Source organism: Ambystoma mexicanum, chromosome 3p, assembly GCF_040938575.1.
Source record: "Ambystoma mexicanum isolate Mex_15411 chromosome 3p, UKY_AmexF1_1, whole genome shotgun sequence".
Lineage (NCBI taxonomy): Eukaryota > Metazoa > Chordata > Amphibia > Caudata > Ambystomatidae > Ambystoma > Ambystoma mexicanum.
Window position 1 is genome coordinate 446,847,134 of NC_090925.1, and position 22,769 is coordinate 446,869,902.

Genomic DNA, 22,769 nt, shown 5'->3' on the forward strand with positions numbered 1-22,769 from the left:
TTTTTCTGTATTATAAAAGTTGCATTTAAACACGATCTCATTCTTTACAGAAATAAATAAAATGGTACAGTAAAAGCATTGTCTATGACACACTGCGAAGAGCGTGGCGGAGAACAGAACTCAAATTGCAACATTAGCATTTGATTAAGGCATGCACAGGAATCCTACACTGACTGCATATTACCGTACACACTCAGCTCCCACACTTCTCATTACCTTATCTTTTTAGTTGTTCTCTTTGGCTGTTCTCTTTGTGAATGTGGCTCCCTTGGATTGACTCCAGCAAAAAGGAACGCTTGCCTTCTCAAACCGGGTCATTGCCTGGAATTCTCAGCTTTTGCAGATAGGAATGCCTCAGCCAGTGGAAAGGTCCTTCTTTCAGCTCTCCCCAATCTCGACTGCACAGTCTTGACTGTAGCAGGACTCAGGGATCTGCATTCCGTCAGGAGTCCCACAGCCAGGTCCTTTCCCCAGTAGTGCAGAAAAATGTCTGCCGTCTTTTTCCCCGATACTGCCCACTAAAACGTTCATCTCAGCCCTCTGTATGACGTGTCCCAATGAAATCCATCATCTCTCATCCTCCTACTCTCAACAATAGCTTCGCTTATACATTTGCAATTGTTGCAAATCTGACTTCCTTCTTCCTGCAGTTACTGTGCACAAAAACACGGAGAAGCAGACAAAGAAGAGAAGAAAAAAAAACTGCACACACATTTAAATGGTTTTCAGAGTATGCCTAATTCTGCAGTGGAGAACACATTTCATTAGTGGGTTATGTTAAATAAGGTTTTATTAGTCAGGTTAATGGTTAATAGGTTAGCTGTTAATTTTCAAATGTGTCTCTCGCACCATAGGCATTTCAGGTGAAAAATAGTGTGCATTTTTAAATGAGCACGTGTGCTTTTAACTGTAAAAATAGATTTGCATCTTATATGTTAAAATCGTTTTTGACTGAATAGCCTGTCTTTCCTTGTTAATCTGGTAACCCATATAGCAATGCACCGCACCCTTGTGGTGGTGCTGCAAAAAAATTGCTACCTGTGCAGTAGTGCTGTACTCTGTGCTGTTTGCTACCTGTGCAGTAGTGCTGTACTCTGTACTGTAACACGCCAAATATCCTTACACTTCTCTAGCAGCGTCTGCAGATAATTTGTAGTATTGTAATTTGTTTTGGTGTTCTACTGAGAGGAGCTGTAGTCAGCGTAAATGTACACCTCCTATGTTGTCAGGAGCTAAACCTGCAGGGACTGTTAGAACAGCTGAAAGTGTGTTGTTTGTTAAGTCTTGTAGAATGTTGTTATTATTTTAATTAAGAAGTTTTGCCAGAACCAGCTTCCCCACTTACATACAGGAATGTATGTTTACAGTTACACATTGTAATTTAATTTAAAAAAACATATTCAATTTCTTCAGTGACATACACGGTGAGAGGTTCATCATTTAGCGGCGATTTGAGCACTGACACATATTCTCCAGATTGGTTAGATTGATACATGATATTTTCTACCTCAGTCATGGATACTTCTACCTCATTTAGAATGAGCGTTTTTTTAAGTGGTTGTCAGCTTCCTGTAAAAGAAGGTTGACTGCCTTCTGGAGTGTCTTTATCTAGTTGAGCTTCAATTTATTCCTCTTGTTTGCCTTCATTGTTCAACATCTGTTTGTATTTTTTAAATTTGACATTGTTATACTGCTTTCATTTGCATTGAATGCAGCTTCAAATGAGTCATGGCCATCTAATAATTAATTTTCATTTCTCCAAGGTTTAAAAAGTTATGCTAGGGCCATGTGATACAGTTCACTATGTTGCAGAGATTTAAATAACTTTATATGATTAATTAGGCTCGGTTTGGTAAGTTTTATGAGGCGTCCTTCACAAGCTGAGACTGAACAATTGCCAGTTGTCTCATCTGGCGTGATATTGTTTTTGTAGGAGTAGATTTGCACATACATGCACATGTTTTCCAAAGCAGTACTTCTGTTTGGGTATTATGTGTCACTTAAATTGTTTTTTATGCCCTGGATTTAGGTATCATTTGTGACTTTTGCTTCTATCTCTTTTTAGGATTTTAATATACTTATTTGTGATAAAGCAGGTTCCAAGGTTTAGCCAGACAATATTTTCCGATTTTCCATGTAAGAGTATACCTGTTAAACGGTCTGCAGCTTCAGAGCACCTGCATTCTCTATGGGAGAGCATGTATTAAATAAAACTGTTAAATTTTTATGACAGTGTTTTGTCAGATGATATGTCATGCCAGAGGTCTTAGTTCTGTTTTTTCAGCTTTGGTGAGATAGGCTGTGACATATCTTCCAACTGCAGTGAAATTGTCTGCAATGTATTTTGCATTCCACAAGAAGGCAATGATTGCATTGTAATCATTGATGTACTTGGATGTGTTGTCCCTTTTAGTGTTGTATGTGTGTTTAGGGGATTTTCCTTTTACACTGTATCTAACAGAAGACATCAAGCCATTTACTTGTCCTTTTTTGAAACTGGACTAGGAAGCAAAAGCAACATTTGGTATAGTATTTAGCTTTGTTTTTATATCGACATTGGCAGTATTTGCCACACATATGTTTTTGGAAGTGTAGCATTTGTGAACGTGGGTCACTATGTGTGGTTTCTGAAGAGATGTCACAGTTAATGTATTTTAGAATAAATTGTAAAACAGTGGCATCACTTTCATGGCCAAATATGGTAGCGTCCTTTATCCACAAAAGCATGTGAAGAGTGGTGTTCCTCTGAATTGATATTCGTTTCTCCAAAATAAGTGTTCCATTTCTCTGAGAGGACGGGTAGATTTATTGCAGATGATGTGCAGCATGACAATGTAGTGATGGTGAAAGTACCTTGATACATTGACAGGCTAAGGAGAGCAGCGTTCTTCTGGTATTTTTATATCTATACCCTCTTTATTTTATTTTGAGTGCCTAAGAAGTTGTGGAAATCACCCCATGCGTATTCTGCACAACTTAAAGTAACAAACCATGTGGGTGGGCCTAGGTTCTTTAGCATACAGCGTACACCAGCATGACATCGGAACCTGTATTATTTTGTATCACGCATGTATGCCAAAAGATTTGTGATACTTGATGCAAAAATGCGTTGTCTTTTATCTTTTGAAGCAGTTGGGTAGCGGACATGTTTAAAAAATGAGAGCCTGTTTTTAATGTGTGTTCTTCTTCATAACACAGGGTTGCTAGTTCACTTTCAGACGAGAGGTGGAAAATTTATTCTACATTTTGTCTGAATCTGGGGTCTTCTGAATACATTTGTAATGGTCATATTCTGATACAGTAGTTTGTGTGGATATTTCATCATATCTACCTCGTTTTGCTGTAGGAAGATATAGAGGAAACGAATGTGTTTATACACTTTTCTCCCATATGCTCATTGAGGATCCTTTGGCTTGATGCATTTGATATGTTGCTCATGTATCTTCTATGGTCCTTTGGAGTGTAGTGGGTGAATAGTATGGTGGTCTAAAATGTTGGCTGCAGTAACAGGATCTGCATGTTGAAATTGGCCAGTTTGTGGTGAATCTTGAATTATTTGGGTGGTTTCTCTTCAGTTTTCCTCTATGTTCATATCTTTGTAGAATTCATTGTTTTCTTTGAGATATTGTAGGGTCTGTCTAACTTTGTTTAAGTCAACTAATTGTTGCTAAATTTGTTTGTCTTTTCTTAGAACATCATTAACTAATACCATTAAAGATTGATCTATTGGCCGTTGTACTCCTAGAGTTTCTACATTTACTTTAAGATCGAATCTATTCTAATCTAATCATAACCTTGCACCACGCGGTGCTTCCAGCGTGGCCGCCCGGGCATTTGCTTGTGTTATGGGAGTGCTGTTTGAGGCACCTGCCTGCATCCATGGCAGTGATTGGTTGGGGAGTTTGCCTTGAGGACCATTGACGGGCCGGCAGGCTAAGCTTATCCCCTGCAACTTCCTGTGCTTTCATTCCTGGCCACACGACGAATACATGATCCTATCCCAGGACTACTGGACTACAATGACTCTCCTAGCACACTTACATGGGTTAATTACTTCCTCCTGACTGCCCTTGTACTCCCATCTCTGCCTGTTATGTACTAATGTATGTCTTTTCTGTACACTCCCTTACCATCTTACCCTCATTTTAGTTTCCTCTAGGACAGTGCTTTTGCATTTGAATTGAAAATCAAACTTGGGTGTATTTTGCATTTGAATTGAAAATCAAACTTGGGTGTATTTTCAACTTAACTTTGCCCATTTATTGTAACTCACTAGCCCAGTGACTGTTCCATACCGCTGCACTTGCTAACGTCTCCCTCTTCCTCCTATCTCTTCCAATTCATGGTGCTTTCTGTTTCTCCCATCTTTTCCAATGGCTTTTCTATCAACTATCCTTCCCTTCTCACTAAGTTTGTAATGAAGAAGTTTAAAAAGGATATCCTGGCCTCCAACCTAGGTCTCCCTATCGCTGATACCTATTCCAGCGCCTCTTCCAGGCAGATCCTCACAGTCATCTTCTTTGTCGTTCCTTCACCAGATCTATGGAACCAACATGTGATCTCTGTGCTCTGCCCTGTCTCCTCCTCTCCCATTAATGGTGGCCCTCGCTGGGAAGTCCTCATGGCTTCCTTGGATTCCTCCAGTGTCATCCTCTATTTCTACCTAAATGGCATTGTCATGGTCCAAGGCGTTCAGGCCAATCTCCTCCTCTTTGATAGGAGTTTCCCTCACCTCATCAACTTCCTTTCATCTTTGGCTGTCCCCTCCTCTCATTCTTTGGCTACCTTGCCCACTCCTCCCTCCTCCTCCTCCTCCTCTGCCCCTCTTCAGGCTACCTCCACTTCTCCGCAGGGCATAACTCTGATTTGTACCCCTCACCAGAAGGTCTTTAAAGCTGGCAACCTTCTTCATCTTGCCACTCTCAACTCCCGCTATGGTGTCAAACTCTCCTCTGACATCTGCCACTTCTTGGAAGAACTTGACCTTTATGTCCTCGGTCTCACTGAGACATTGTTCACAGCCAGCTCTGTTACAAGCTTTGACACACTCCTCCCTGGTGGCTACAAGATCCTTTCTGCACCCACATCCACCCGTTCCGGAGGTGGTGTAGCCCTGATCTTTCCTGAGTGGATTCCTGCCACTATCATTCCCACTCAGACCTATTCCTCTTTCGAATGTCTTGTATGCAGGCTCTCTCTCTCGCCTAGCAACTCTCTTACTGTTGCTACTCTATAACGGCCCCCTGGTCATATCACCTCTTTTCTCTCTGAGTGGGCTGACCTCTCCTCCTCCCTGCAGGCCTCTACCACTCAACGCCTCTTCCTTGGTGACCTCAACATCCACCTCGATTCTCCCTGTTCCTCATCTTTGCTTTTTCGTGACCTCTGTAATTCCTCGCTCTCCCTATACTCCTCTCTGGCCCGACACACTCTGCAGTTCACACGCTTGATATCTTGATCTCCACTGGCCTCCCCCTCTCCATCCCTCTGACTACTCCTCTCTCCTGGAGTGACCACTGCCTCCGCTCCTCTCATCTCTCATCTCTCAATCTCTTCCCCCAAAGCCAAGCCCACCCCAACATTGCCACTTACCTTCTCGGACATCTGACCTATGAATCATGTGTCAGTTGAAGCTTTTGCTGCCACCTTCTACCCCCACCTCCTCCTCTGGTTGACTCACACCCTTTCACAACCCTATCCCTTCTCTACTCTTCTATTTCTGATCTGATACTCTTGATGCTCTTGCCCCTGTCATGAGGATCCGCTTGAAGTCCAAAGCCAAGTGTAATTCCTGGTTTGACTCAGACCTGTCTACACTTAAACTAAGTGTAGGGCAGCTGAGAGGAAATGAGGGTTTCTTGTTCATCCTCTGACAAACTGGCCTGTTGCCTGCTCCAAAGGCAATACAGACTCTCTGTCCTCACAAAGAGAGTCCACATTCAAACATGTGTCTCGCAGCATCAAACAACTCAGACAAACTCTTTAAAATCTGCAAGGAGTTGGCCAACCCTGCTGCAGTCTCTACCTCTCCTGTTGCCTCCCAGGCTCTGTGCAATGCACTTGCCTCTCACTTTGTCTAAAAGACCCAGGACATCCTGTCCACCATCACTTCGCCTTCCCACCCCTCTCTGTCTAGGCATTTTGGGGATGCAAATTAGGTCCATTGCAAGCCTTTTTCTCTACAAAATTGGCTTTGTCCTAAAGGTCATTGATTCTTTAAACGGAGCTTAATAAGCTCAAGACTGACATTTCACAAGACTGCAGACAACTAAATGTATAGTTTTACCCATATTAGAAATCATCACTGTAGTATAATTCAACTGTCTTGGGGTTGTAGTGTTGGGGCATGTTTAACAAACACCAGTAAAGTTTTGGTGGGTTTAAAAAATGTTGAAATAAAAAAAACTTTCCACCTGAAATGTGAACGTAGAACATTCAATTTGAGCCATGTCACACTTGCCACCACACCACCTAGTAACCACCTCTGGAAGTCCACATCTAGTTCAGAGCCACATCAGCAAGGCATTGCGGGTATGCAGATGAGCTCAAATACAAGCCTTTAACTCCAAATAATTTGTTTTGTCTTACAGGGCAGTGATATGTCATACTTAATCAACCCATGACAGAAGTTTCTCAATACGACAGACAACTACATATCTGGATACACCCTTATTAGGAATAATCAGTGTAGTATAATCTGACAGTCTTGTGGTTAAAGCATTGGGCATGTTGAACAAACACCAGTGAAGTTATGGGTAGTTTAAAAGGGCTTGAAAAAACCCTTCTGTGTGAAATGTGAAAATAGAATATTGTGCATTTATTTACTTATTTATTTATTTATTTATTTATTTATTTATGTAATTTGTTGATAGCGTCCAAATCCAGAAATATCACAGCACTAGGTTACATTGGTAGGAAAAAGGCAATTGACTAAGAACAGTTGCTGGGTTACATTATACAATGGTAAAGGCAAGACAATTGAATATTGAACAGTTAATGGCTTACATTGTTGATACAATTGTGGAGCCAAGTCACACATTCCAAAACACAACCTAGCAGCAATTGCTTGAAGTTCACCTTCATCCAAGTAAGACTGCTACACATACACAATTCACCCTCCTTATGAATTGTCAGTGTGCTATACATACAATTGTAGCATTCGGTATGTTTAGTAAACACAAACAATATTATTATGTGTTCAGAAATCATGAAAAAAGCCTTCTACCCGAAATGTGAGAGTAAAAAAGGCCTCTTCAGCAAACAAGCTTTACATGCCACAGAAACAAACAGTAGCCATCCCATTCATCTCCAAGTCAGAGCCACTGAGCAATACATTGTGGCAAAGCAAATTATACCAAAACCATATTCAGAATCAAAAACATGCTTTTGAGCTAGTTTTCATACCCACTCTATGGCTTTGTACTGGAGTACAACTTTTATGGATGCGTCTGGGTGGTGTTGTAGGCTGTATGGCATATTAGCTCAAATGTCTTTAAAAATATATCAGTGAAAACACTTGGTTAAAGTGCCCTCACGGTTACAGTGCAAAATCCAAAAACCATATAAATTCATCAGTTCTGGTAAGATACACAATCATAACTGATGCCACCATCATGAACTGCTTATTGTGACATATATATATATATATATATATATATATATATATATATATATATATATATATATATATATATATATATATATGTCAGAAAAGACTGTTTTCTCTGCAGTCCATGGAAAGCACTCCCCCATTCATAAAATATTTCTCCAGGAAGCCGGTGTTTTTGTGTCCAAAACAAATGTTCTTTATTGATTAAAATTGCGCAGCATATGGCTCATAAAAATCCACCAACATTGTGGTCCTCCCAAAATGTGTGGCCCTTGCATAGCAGAAATGACGCGTTTCGCGGTTTCCTCACCGCTTGTTCACAACAGTATATACTACAATTTATAGGTTGTGCTCCTGCTTGTGATATTTTAGACATATTGCTTCCAAATGTGTTCAGTACCAATAAACACAGTAGCTTTTTGCAATGAATTCAAAAGATAGTTACAACACACAATTTAATACAATAAAAAATTAAGATATTTGTAACTCTAATATATATTACAATTACTAACATTGTAAAACTCCTGTCTTGAGACATCATGCAATTCCCAACTTGATGCAACTCCCCCAAACAAACATAAAAAACAATATGCTGAAAAACAATGAAAAACAATAACTGTGCATACATAATACAAATGGAACACTGCAGAGAAACTGGAAAAAAATTGAGTGAAACATTGCCAGAAGTTTGTCCTATAGTGCTCCCAACAAAGATTAAGTGGCATATATCAAATGTATCCATTTCCTCATTTAAACATTTTTCCTGACACCATCTTTGGACCAACATATCCCAGGTTATCACCAAATAACATCATGTGTAAAAAAAATGCAAATAAACTAGTCACTACTAACCAAATCATCAATTAAAAAATCATAAATCATGTTACCCAAAGGCATAAAATCCAAATGTACAAATGTGTTGTGATATCACAAAGAGATGTCACACTGCAGATAATGTGAAAAGGTTTACCAGAAGACGACGTAACTTTAAAAACTTTGGATCTCTTAAAATCAATATCAATGTCAATTAGTAAACAGCTAAATCTATAGAAAATAGTTTGAGAAACCAAAGGTTTACATACCTTAAAAAGTAAATACCAGAATCTTTCTTCTGATTGTTGAAAAAGAGGATTCATCGGATTTCAATAACATTGTGTTGACTATGGTATTTTGTTAGAGAAACTGAGGGATTCTAATATTTCAAAATTATCTAGGGAATATTATTGGAACTCCTAGTAGTATTGATGATTAAAGGAAATTAGTAATAAATGTGCAGTAAAAAAAACATTGTGGGAAAAATTAACTCACAAACATTTGCTGGAAAAAAACAATATTTCCTAATTTTCCAGAAGGCAAATTATAGTCTCTGAAATGTTATATCTACACCTAGCTGCTAATCCTTATTTTGTCATTTTCTCTCAGGTTCCGTCCTTTGGAAGACTAACATAGAGGCAATACAGTAAACCTAATTAGTAAGGTTATTAATTGGTGCAATATGGTATCCATTGATGATAGAGAATATAATTACAGAGAGTGCTATAACAGAGAAGCACAAACAGAGAAAAAAACATTGAGTGGGGTAAGGAGATAAAATGGGCGGTAATGGGGTTGGGGTTGGTTTTAGCACATAAAAAAGTTATTGTTTTTTGCTGAAAAAAAGCATTCTCTGTTATGTATTCTCTGTAATTACATAGAACAGTTCAATGCAAATATAGTCAATGCTCCAGTCAACCCATAAGTAATGTATGGTTATGGGGGTTGATTTTGTGAGTCCAAAAAAAAGGAAAACAAAGTGGTTACACTTCATTTGAATTGTCTTGCAAGTTCCTAAAGTCAAATGTATCTGACTTAAAAAAAACAAGGAAGCTTGTAATAGTTCCTAACCTAGAATCGGGGAGAATACAAAAATGTCTAGGGGCTTCATTAATAGTTTGGAGGTAGCCATGCTGCTATTTGCGGCATGGCTGCCTCCAAACTCGGGTCTGGGTCCGGGTTCCGTGAATGGGGACTTACCGGGTCATTCCAACCTTGGAGGACCCGGTATTTCCCCATTCAGGGAAGCCATCCCCATTCCCATTCGAGCCCCCATAGGGGCTGGTTTTACCAGCTGCCCTTAGCGGGACCTGCTAAAGGACCTCGGAATGCAGCAGTAAGGGGTTAATGGCACCGGCATCCTTACTGGCACCGTTAACCCCTTAGCGCTGCACTCAGAATGAGGCCCTAGGTCTTGGTCTCTTTTACCTGTTAATAGTCAAGTCTTTCTCCACAATTGTTTCACTTCTTAGTGCTCTCTAGAACATGTAGATTGACTGATTGTGAACACTCCTTACCCAGAAAATGGAATCCAAACCTCACTTATCGATTCAATGCCTTATCAGAACACATCCATACCATCACTATCGACAGACACTCTGCCATCATCTCTAAATTTGAAATAATGCCCTTGCCCATTCCCTGCATATCGCTCATTCCCTGTCCATATCCCCTCCCGATGCAAACCTTTGCCACTTTTTCTCCGATCTCACACCAGGAGTTCCTCTTGCTCCTTGCACAAAGCCACACATCAGGATCCCTTGAAGACCCCTGCCCACCCACCCTCCTCAAAAATATTCCAGCCTCAATCTGTGCAGGCAGTATCGCACGCTCAATCCTTAAACACTCCCTAATATTGGGAACCTTCCCAGAAGCATTAAAAACCTCCTGCATCAAACCCCTCCTTTTAAAACCTACACTCAACCTGCCCATTTCCAATACCCTCTTAATGGCCAAACCCATAGACCACACAGCATACAAGCAACTCAGCCATTTCACTGAAACCAACAACCTCCTTCACCCCGCCCAATCTGGCTTCAGATACTTTTGAGGAACGGAATTCTCTCTAGTCCCTGTTTGGGATGACCTAAAAAGAACAGTGGATCCAGAATTATGTGCTGTACTCATTCTCCCTGACCTGTCTGCTGCCTTTGATTCTTTTGACCACACAATTCTCCTAGACAGGCTACACTCTTTAGGAATAAAAGACACTGCCCACACTTTCATCTCTAATCACTCAAAAATCATGCTCTGCCACTCTTTCACCTCTACATCCAGATCAGTACCAAAAGTGGTCCCACAGGGAGCATCCCTATCCCTCTCCTCTTTAACAGTTATCTGAACCCACTCTTTGCACTCATCCGCTCCCACAATCTCACCTGATACATCTACGCAGCCGATACCCAGATCATCCTTAAAATCCCCAAATCACAAGGCTCCAACCACCCAGATCTGTCATCATGCTTCTCAGATATTCACTACTGGATGGCAATCAACCTCCAAATCCTCTCACACTACAAGTGCTCCAAACTGGGTGGATTTTCCTTCTCTGTCCAAGCAAAAAATCATCTGGAACTCTCTGCCCCTCCACATCTGCAACATTGATAATCACTTTGCCTTTAGAAAGGCCCTCAAAACCTGGCTCTTTTTTTCCTCCTCTTGAAACCTCCTTGCACACTATAATGTTGATACAGCACAGAAGCACTGGCCCAAACCCGACAACACACCGATCTACCCAAACCTCCCAGATGCCGGCAGCCTTTGAAGTGGCACAATGTGATAAACTCCCCCCTCCCAGACCTCCATATAATCGCACATCACTCGCCCGTCCCTCCGGGCCCCTCTCCCCACTGCCCAGGCTCTCAATATAGGGAGACTACAGCTGGCAAAACCAGTCAATTGCGTTGGACCTAGGAAAATTACATTGATCCATCCATGTTGAAGGTATGTATAGCTTGCACCACATCTGTGGACACAGGCTGTAGTCACACCCACACATCCATGCACTATAGAATTCGGCTATGGTTATGCAAATCCAGTCGAGCAGCTTGCATAGCCATCCACACTGAAACCCCTGATGTACCTCATCATCACTGCCATTAGTATACAGCGACAACCAATTAGAAAATGTGGTCTAGCTGGACACACATCTACTCTATCCTAAACCACCAACAGCACCTGCCCGCGTGCCTGACCTCAGCACTGCTTACTAGAGTCTAAAAAGCCGACCTAATTCCAAACCTGGCAAAATGCACACACACATCTTAAAGTTAACTCTTAGAATATCACACTGATAGACTTAATTCCCCAAGGGTGTTGCAACCACAAACTGCATTGAGGCCATACAAATGGGGAAAGGGTGCTATATGACTACAATGCAATACAATACTTAAGACATCTTTTCCCTTAAGTTCTATTAATCAAATTATTGCTGGGAAATGTCTTTTATGTATCTCGTGGAATGTATTAGTGATAGCTAATAAGCCCTGTAATACAGATATATTAACATGATTACAAATTAATTCTATAATTTGTCTTCTACACCCGCATGGTTACACAACAAATTCAATGCAATAGGACTCTTATTTACAGATTAGCTGCCACTTGCCAGCCACTGTTATTCCCATTTGTGGGAAATATATGTATATGACCCCCTACCCGCTCGCTCCCAACCCCCAGCATGACTAATTATGACTCCTGACTTACTGTGGTAGATCACAAATTCTGCTTGAAGAGAGCAAGTCGAGACAACCCGCGTCCCGCAGAGCCACTCGTCAAACTGCGGGACACAGGCACCAATTGCGGGACAATCCTGCAAATTACGGAACAGTTGCCCACCCGACCTCCGAATATACCAAATGACTATTGTGACAAAAAAACACCACTTTTTTGCTTCTTGCTGCCACATCCCCAACCCTCACCTCCCCAGACAGTATTTGATAACTAGTGCAAATTTGTGTTTTTTCATATGTTTTTGCAGCGATCTCCGCGGACACCAAAACACGGATCAAAGATGGTGGGCGCATTGAAACAATATGATGCACTTCATGCTCTCCATCATCCACCGAGAGAACTCATCACGTGTCCGCGGACATGACGTGCCCGATTACCCAATCGGTGCCCTGCCTGCGGAGCGAACGTGGAAGTGTGTCCTTGGGGCGGACATAGATATCACTAATTTTTTTAGACCTACTTTTTCATCGTTTAGCAAAAAACTACTGGACGGATTTTCACCAAATTTACAAAAGCATGTTTTCGGGACTAAACCGCTTCTCCTGCCGCAAATTAGGTGAAAATCCATCCAGCGGTTTCCTCTGTAGCCGTGCGCCCCTATAACTTTGCCCCCCCTGGACCAAACTTCACCAAGCTATTTTCAGAGTGCGCCATATACTTTTTTTGCAAAGTTTGGTGAGGATTCGTCCAGGGGGAGCGCAGTTATAAGCCGCCCAAAAAGTGTTCTTCCTATGGAAACAGCTATTTAAGCATAACTACACGGCCACTACGGTGGCCGTGCAATATGGGAAATTTGTGGATATGTGTGTCTTTTTGAAATGGTCAGAATACTTCCCAACATGCTACAAACCAGAAGTTTGGCATGTGGGTAGGTTCCACGGTGTAGACAATGTAACAAGTGTAAAATATGCTTTATTTACATTTTATTTTAAGCTTTCTGCAATGCTTATCCCTGCCATATGGCTCTTTGCATCATGGTTCTGCCGTAGTTCTACGTTCAGTGTTCCTAAACTTCAGCAGTTCATGAAAACTTCAGCAGTTCATTGTTTCTAAATGTTCCACACTCTGAGCATTCTAGCTGACATTAGCAGCACTCACTTTTGAAGTCATGAGGTGACACAAAACGGTGCTTTTGCAGTAATGTGGATGACAGGAAACAGTGTATGTCTCTTCAATAGTGTCTGCAATGACTTTGTCCATCACAACGTGGCAAATGTCTCATAATTACATACATTTAATTTCACATGGAAGTCGATGAATGTATACCATCTCAACAGAACAAAGCTTACATTCTTCAGCCATAAACGTATGGGTGCAGCACTCCAAGCATACACGCTTCAGCCATACACGTATGGGGCTTAGGTTGAGGTTGCTGCTGCCTCGACTGTAGATTGGGACACCAATAATGTTGCTGTGCAATTTCAATGCTCCAACTAAAAGTAGATGGAATCAATTGACAGGATTCATACTTTTCTCATGGTCAGCTTTATATGGCTTGCTCCAGAGTTAGAAGTAAAGACAATTTGTTCACACTAGCTCCTACAAGAAATACTAGCAATATTGTCTACAAAGAAAACTATAAATAGCCCGAAAGGAGACTGCGCCCAATTATGGAAAAAGGTTTCTTTATTTTGAAGTGCCCTTTAAATGATGACATGTGTTTCGGTCTCCCTGAGACATTTTTCAAATCAGGGCTATTAATCTTGAATTCCTCTAGTGCCCCTAGTACATTTGGAATTAGTCCTCCCCTCGAGATTGTGTGCAACACGCGATTAAACACTGTATCGGTACGAGAGGGATCTAACCCGTTTATTGTGGAGGACTAATTCCAAATGTAATAGGGGCACTAGAGGAATTCAAGATTAATAGCCCTGATTTTAAAAAGGTCTCAGGAGACCGAAACACGTGTTAGTCAATAATGAGGTGTAGTTGATTGATTACGAAGTGTAGCAACTACTTTTTCCATGATTTTGCCAATAAACAGGAGGCTCGTAATGGGAAGGTAATTGGACATGTCACCTGGGTCTTCGGTCATTTTTTCAAAAGAGGTCATATGAGACCAGTCATGAGCGTGTTTGGGAATCACCCTTCTGTGAGGGAGGAATTAATGATGCTAAGTAGTGCATTGAGCACCAGGCCTATCAATTGTTTAATGATGGATGCAAGGATGATATCAGTGTAGGAAGTAGGCTTGAAACGAGGTGACTGCTTGTAGGAATGAGAGCAGTGAGAATTCACTCCAGAGGGCAGTGTGCATGCTGAAAGTCAGGTGGGGCTTATGGTGTGGTAGGTCGATTTGATGATCTGTTGAACTTTCTTTATTTTTCAATAAAATAAGAGTTGATTAAGTTCTATTCTTATGTATTGCTTTACTACCTCAAAGAGAATATTGCTTCTGTTAAAGGCTGCTGCAAAGGTGGTGGAGTAGTTAGCAGCTTTGACCTTGGTAACCAGAATCCTGTGGTTGGTGTGTAGAGATTTGAGATTGGTGATATCTCCAGGGTTGCGGTTTTTACTCAAACATTTCTCTAGGTCTCTGATTGAGCATTTGTACGAACAAGCTTGGGAGTATAACAAGGGGCAGACTCGTGAGTCTTAGCAGGTCATGAGTGTTCCCCCAATTCATAGTTGAGTTGTTGAATAATGCTTGGAGGACTGAGGAAATACCTGTGGTGGGGAAGTCTGCAAAGTTTGCAGTAGCTCATTGACCGGAAAGCTTTTGAACGAGTGACACTGAGTGAGGGGGCATTAAGCCTGACCTATGTGGGCCATGTTTGTGTGGGTGTTTGACAAGTGAGATGGAGGCATGGTCAGACCAGTCGAGAGGGATAGGGTATTATATGATATGATATGATAGGTTATTTATAATGCACCTAATACCCAGAGGTTTCTAAGTGCGGACGCGGGGATCAAACCTGTATTGCTCTGTGTCGTCTTGCTTTCAAGGCGAGCATGTTGCCCCTGAGCTATCCTCCCGAGTATGTGCAGGTGATGAGGCAGAATGATGTAAAGACTAGGTTAGGGTGTTGCATTTGTTGTGATGGGGCGAGCACAATTTGCTTGAGTTCTATGGATAAAGTAAGTGCAAAAAGCATGCTTCAAGTGTGGTCATCGTCATGAGACTCAGGGTATTAAAATATCAGATAAAGACATTATTTGTGTTTACTAGTTTGACAGAGGAGAGTAAGTTAGGGGTGTCAATAGTGAACAAGTCATCAATCCTGTGAGGTAGTCTGAAGATGAGGTGAAAAGTGATGGATTCCTTGTGGGATAAAGGGAACCTGCAGGCAAATGTTTCAAGCAAGCTTGTACAGAGATGGGGAGGGGATGATAGAGCATGGCCACTCGCTCATATGGATGATTGCCAATACGCCTCTTGCCGTTCCTGGCCAGTCTGCATGTTGGATGCAGCAGCCTGGAGGGAGGAGGACATTGAAAACATGGAGGAGGATGGGTTAAAACATGTTTTGGTGATTAACAGTGCCTCAAGTTTGTGGTATGAGATGAGGTTGACGATCTCTGCTCTGTGAGCAACTGCTGAGCGTGCATTGATCAGCATTACGGGGCATGTCCATGTGGGTTGAGGGTGTTGGATGGGGACAAGCATGATATTGCTGAGGTTTGCTTGGGTAACTTGCCGGATCTACCCTGGTGCTTAGCCATTTGAACTCTAGCAAGGGTGGCGATAGACTGTGGAACGAGGACACATGTCTTTTGGTGAGTAGTAGCAGTTGTGACTACTTAGTAAGTTGATTGCAGGATAGTGCCTTTGGCCCTTGGCCCTATCAGGCACAAACAGGCACAAACAGGTGGAGCTCTTGTCTTTGTCTGTTTTTTACTGAATGCTCCAGCAATGAGGATTCCTAAGTGGGACTAGTCAATTAGGTGGTGGGTGGAGCAAATGAGTAGTAGGCCCTGGTCATGTGACCAGCAGCCTTCTCAATGCGGTCTGCAAGGAGTCCTTAAGAAATTACCTGTGACATTCTGAAAACTGGTGGCAGGCTGAGCAACTGAGTAGCAAGGCCTGGTCACATGCCTAGTAACCTCCTCAATGTAGTCTGGGTAGAGCTGGCCTGGATCCTTTAAGGGGCTAAATGGAAGGCATGAAAACTGGTGGTGGGCAGAGCAATTGAGTGGCAGGTCCATGTCACATGACCAGCAGCCTCCTCAAATCAGTCTGCCTAGAGTAAAGGTGATGTCAGCTTCATTTACTACTTTTAGCCTCCACTTTGGGAGTCTTTACAATTGCATTCAGCAGACCGGAAACACATACATGTAAGTGTTGGTGGTCCCCTGCTTCCAATTACAAGTGATATTTTCATACAAGTAATGCCGTGCATGAAACTAAAATGACATCATCACCATGACATTATTGCATAGTTGGCCTGCTTTTTATGGCACTAGCCCAGGGGAAAGGGACGCATTACTTTTCCTCAGATCAGGCATACATCTTAATGGAACAACCCGCACTCCCTGAGGCCAGCTGGACAGGAAGGGGTACTACGCAAACGGCAAAATAAAGATGTTAGATCAAACAAGATGTGGGCTTTGTTCTTTATTCTCACCTTAAACCAACAGATTAACACAAACGCAATGGTGGATTCTTTAAGGGAGCCCAATACGTTCCCTTTTTTGTTTATAAACAAAACTAACTGAGCACATAACCCTCTAAACTCGACCCCACGTATGCTCCTATTCCCTTCTTCCACTAGTTTGTTCTCCCTGATTGTTCTGCTCTGTCAACCCAAACTCCTTGAGATGGGCAAAAGGTAGACCCTTAAATTGGGACTGGCAGTACAGGCCCCTATTCGCTAACCGGTCCCACCCACTTTAGAGAGTGGTCCAGGATATAGCACTATTGAGTGGTCCCATCCAATGGGCAACATTTGGTAGATCATTAGTTCTCTTTCCTGCTTCATGCCAGGGTAGTCCCTATAACCCATTTATTAACTACCCCATCCTATCATCAATCACCTAATTCTACATGTATACATAACCAATTGCCTACCATACTTTAAATACATGTATACATGAACCTATACAACAATAAACACACAATCATTAACATTTACATCATATACATGTATAACTATACATTATTAAACAAGTAATCATGATATTTACATGGGTGTGGCTGCGGACGCCCATTCCTCCACAGTACCTTCCTCCTGGAATGGCTTGATGAAATGAGGGTGGAGGGGGCAGTCCAGAAATGATGGCTCCCAGTGTGTTGCCCGCCCCCAGGAACTGTTCTTTCTCTTCCAGTGCACGTCCACCACGTCTACTTCAACATCAACAGCATCCTTATCCACCACATTGTTCCGCCATATTAACATGTGTTTTGTAACGTATATGTTAGATGAATTGAGTGTGATGTTTAGGTTTTTTGTTTGACACAATTGCTTCAGAGTTCTACATGATCAGATCCATGTTTCAGTATATAGTTTAATATAATTTATAATTGTGAAATGACTTTTCAAACTGTATGTTGACAATTGATATTTTTATTTATTTATTTTACATTTTTAAAGTGCTCACACAGCCCACGCGCATCGAAGCGCTGTTACAGGAATTATTTGTTTTCTTAGTTGCGTAATTGTTTTTTTTTTTGTCTTAGTTACGTATTTATAACGCGCTTAAACACCCAGAGTTTTCTAAGCGCGGACACAGGGATCAAACCTGTGTTGCTTCGTGTCCTCTTGCTTCCAAGAAGAGCATGTTGCCGCTGAGCTATCCTCCCGGGACGAATATATTTTACAGCATGGTTTTTTTCGCGAACTACTTATGGGATGGATTTGGGAGTGGTGGAAGAAAAAGCTGGAGGGTGGAATAAAAGCTTTTCTTATCAATGTAAAGTATTGAGCTATTGTCGGGGTGTAAATGGGAGGTTGATGGCCTCCCATTGACATAAGATGAAGCACAGACAGTGTGAATACAAGATTATGATAATGATGGTGATTCACACAAGCAATGTTTGAAGCAAAAATCTATGTATCAGTGTTAGATGTAGTGACTGAATGATAATAGACTTGTCGACCACTCCATGCATGTCTATTACATACCTCCGTCCATGGCACTATCTGTATCCAGGCTCCCTATGGTAAACAACCTAAAAAGTAGTAAGCTCAATTTTGACTTTTGAAAGCACAAGTGAGGTGTTTTGTATAGGTGTGTGCAATTGTGACATTTGTGTGTACACTCAGCTTCGATTTTGCCCCTCATCATGACTCCTGTCCTGAACCATTGACCCGGAACTCAGACTGAACAGTATTCTGATGTTGAAGGTAAATTTTCCTTATTACCAAAGGCGATTGTGACTGAATTCTCTGTTTTTTTATGGTTATTGTTCAAATACACATAAAGACTCGAATTAGAACCCTGACAACAAGTCCTTTTCTGTGAAATGATGCAGCTCTAATATCAGGATTAATCCTAACCAAAACTAAGCTTTTTTGGAAAGGAGCGGAAACATGACGTAGCTTAACATTACCCGAAAAGTGTCATTATTACTATGACTTCTCTAGCTCAGTTTCTGTTTTGAGTGTGGAGTTGTTGCAAAACTATTTGGACAATGTAGCTTTCCGAATCGGTACTACTTTTTAACAATACAGTAATAGCAAAAATCCTTACATGTAATCCAATTATTAAAATTGAAAATGTAAACTCTAAAACTGATGATAATAAAAATATGGGGAAAATGCTTTCTTAAAGCTATTGCTCTTACATGCTTCAATTTTACTGCAGCGTTTTATAAATGTATTTTGTGTTACTGCTTTCTTACCGCTAGTGCCATTATTTTGCATACGATCTAACTTAAATAAATTGTAATTTTGATAAATCCTTGCAAATTAAGATTTCCTAACATTTACTGGAGTTATAGAAAAAAAGTGTTTAGGTTAATTGACCTTTGAATAAAAATATTACATTTAGCACTACAATTGATAAAACTGTGCAGGATAACTCTTCAGTAAGGTACTGCAAAGGTGGTGGTTTACTATTCACAATTTACAATACATGTTGTTCATAGGCCCCCGGGTTTGGTGCACATTATAAATGTCAAAATGATACATTAATACATTAATACATATGAACAGACAGCTGAAAAAGAATGCACATCATTAGTAAATCGGATCCGTGTGTTTAAAATTGAAAAGGCTCAAGGACCAGTACTAATAGAAAACACCCCAAAGGTGAACTGTGATTTTTTTGTATCGGCATATTTGTTTTATTGTGGTGTCAAACACTGATCGTGCTTTTTAAAATGGTGTTTTACAGGTTTACTGCATATTGGAATGATTACTGCTTTCTAGTAACTTTCAGACATTGTTTCAAATCAAGTTAGTCTTAGCTATTTCCTTTTGCCATACTCAATGACATATATTCCCGATGTCTCTTTTTGTACTTTGGCTCTAAGCATAAACTCAAAATATTGTAGCGATGAGAGAGTTCCATGCAGTGTTAACAGAACACAGTATTATCTTTATTAATCATACACCACTAACACACTATAATTATTGTTTAATACAATCTGTTGTAACCTGTAAATTAAAATATTGTCTATTAATTACACACAAATACTATCACCATTTTGTAAATGTTGCACGGCGTATAACACAACTGTTTTCTTTGATAGTACATGTTTAGTTTCATCTCCTTTCGCAATCCTACAACCATGTACTTTGTTTTTCTGCAGATAAGGTTTGGTGAACCACAAGACCAAGACTCGCAGGAATTGTTTGGATGGATTGCATCTTTCGTAAACGGCTTTAAAAAGGCTTACTCAGAGTTCTGAATTTGTATGGAATTTTTTGAAATCAAATCAAACTCCAGGTTCTTGGAATTTCATTACAGCATTCATTAAAACCTTCATTGAACATCATGCTTACTGACAGTGAAAGTGTTACTTTCACCATTTAATTGCCTCGTCCAGTCAATGCCAGCCAACCCGATTACTAAATACTCTAACACTCTTACAGGAACTGCTACAGCAGTCATATTCCAAATGTACTAAAGTGTAATGCTGCTAAACTACTTTGTGCAAATTCTGATTAACCCCAAAGACGAAGGATGGGGATGCTAGTGTTCTGCGGGCTAGTGAAAGAAGTAAAAGGGCTGCTATTTTGTTAAGTTAGAATGAGACTGAAGGATGTTTAGAGTAGAACTGCATTTGGTGTATTGATCGTTTTAAATGGAATAAGTGCAGAATTAAATTAGGGATTTAATTAATCAAAATTTCCTGGGGAAGTCATTTTTGCTAGAGTGCCGACAATCACAGTGCCTGGTTTCGGAGTGATGTGCATGGGGCTTTCTGAGGGAGCAGAACATTAGTGACTTAGCTTGGATAGGGATAATGATCTTTTACTGAGGGAGATGAACATCAGTGACTGGGTTGAGTGAGTGATTCATGTCTCTCTTTTCACAATGCAGAACACCGGCAATAGGTTTTGGAATGGATGCAGAAAACCAGTGATTGTTTTTGGAGGGACATCATCACCTTTCCCGAGGGAGCACACATTCTGTGACTGCATTCAGATAAAGTCACGTTGTCTGTGAGATTGCAGAACATCAACAGTGTGCTTCACAACCACACACAGACACGTACACATATGTATTGTATATAAAAGAGCAGAACATCAGTGACTAGGTCCAGAGAGTGGCAACATTTGTTATGTCTCCTGAGGTAGCACAACATGCATGACTAAGGTCAGAGATGCACACACATATTGTTTTAGTGATTTACCTCACATCCACACACACACACCACGTTTCCTTTTCCTGTCCAGAGAAAGACATACATGTTTGTATACTGATAGAGTAGAACATTAGAGTGAAGGGACATTAGGAATCACACTTTTTGTGAGGACCATTAAGTCACAATGGGCCTCATTATGAGTTTGCAGGTCCAGTAACAACAGTACTGGTAAGCTTGCCGGTACCGTTGTTACCGGACCGGCAAACTACGAGGTCTGCTCGCGGGTGCCTTTTTCTCCCGCCAGGTCTGACCTGGCAGGTGGACCAGCACCCGTTAGCAGACCATGACGGATGCACTGGCACCTTTCAGCAATGGTGCCGGTGGCGCATTTGTTTCCCACGGCCGGGAATGGGCAATTAACGGGTCTGCCGGGGCTGTAATGCCCCGGTAAGTGCCTATTCCCGGGCGCCAGAAAGAGAATGACTCCGGCGGCAGCCACTCCGGTTTTAATGGCACGGGTACCGCCGGAGTCATAATGAGGCCCAATGACTGGCAGAGAAGCCTGTTCATTTATAAGGGAGCAGTAAATCAATGCCAGGCTTACATAGAGGCTAATAATAGACTCAAACCTGATAATTTCGTGGGGTCATGATGGTTGCCTCAAATATGCCAAGCATAAAACAAGTGTCTACCTTCATCTAAATGATAGATCACACATTTGAGCAACAAATAAAGCCACTTATAATTGTTAAGCAGCATATTTTACAGCAGTTTGAGCTCCACCTGCCTTTACCAGCTATTTCTGGGCAGGTGTCCGGTCAATCAAACGATTTGTAAAAACTTCAACAACACTATTCCACAATGGTTTATCACCAAGAAGTAATTAAGATTGAGAGATAGGTTGTCATTTTAAATTATTCCCTTTTTTATATATTTTTCTTATGAATATAGTTAAGCTACCATAGATCAGAATGATGCAGACACAAATGCACTATAGAAATGAATTCAATAGAATCTTTGTGCCTCCCAATTGTAAGAAATGCTGAAGCCCTAGTCTCTGATTTCCTCGTCTCAGGCCTAGATTATCTAAGTGATGCACATTCAACTAACGGGGGCAAGTCATTTAAAAAATGCACTTTTACTAGCAATGCCCTCTGTGAGATTTGGTACTTTAATGTCCAGGCATTTTGATAATCTTGAATTGCACTCCATTCTGTACATTGAAACATTATCAAATCCACATCAATTCATTTTTGCTGAATGACATATCAATGTGTTCCTGATTTTGTACACCCTGGTAGGCCTGCAGATCTCGCTCCATGCATAATAGCTGACTTTGATCATTATTTACTGAACTTCCATAGTGTCCTGTATTCATCCTGTATTGAGATACATAATGTAGGTACCTGACCCTATCGGTCTAGGTCCCTTCAATATGTTCCTGAATCAGCATCACAAGGTCATTTTAATGGGAAAAGTGCACTATAGAAATCCCTCATAATAAATAACTTCCTAACATATCATAAACTATGTAAGGTGCATACAATGTATCAGTCCCAAGTCATTGTCAAAATCAAAATGCAATATTTGATTTGCAAAAAACGAAGTGTAATGTGTGGATTCATTAATGATACCATAGCCAATTGTCAGCTATTTTGTTTTTCAAATAAATATCTGAAAATCCAAACATTCAAATCTCCTTTTTTCTAATTTTCTAGACAGATAAAAAGTTGTAGACATAATTAGAAATACTCTATGCTACCGGGCCTGTTTTTAAAAAAAATGTTATTTTCCTGCTATTCTGTAAACCTACTTCTATGGTTGCATTTTAATTGCTTTTCTCTGCTATGAAGTGTGTTTTTCAAATGACCCGCTCTACTCATCATCCAGAAGTTTTCACATGTCACTGCATTGGAGGATGTC

The 22,769-nt window shown here is 40.9% G+C and overlaps 1 protein-coding gene across 1 annotated transcript in view; it reads left to right on the top strand.

Moving 5' to 3' along the window:
• The window catches only part of LOC138579912 (formin-I-like), a 1,210,893-nt gene extending 1,188,360 nt beyond the window's left edge, over nucleotides 1-22,533 (top strand). The window contains exon 17 of the mRNA XM_069650137.1: nucleotides 19,848-22,533. Within this exon, the coding sequence (XP_069506238.1) occupies nucleotides 19,848-19,946 (99 nt within the window). The 3' untranslated portion in view covers nucleotides 19,947-22,533. The remainder of the gene's footprint in view (nucleotides 1-19,847) is intronic.
• The last annotated feature ends 236 nt before the right edge of the window (nucleotides 22,534-22,769 follow it).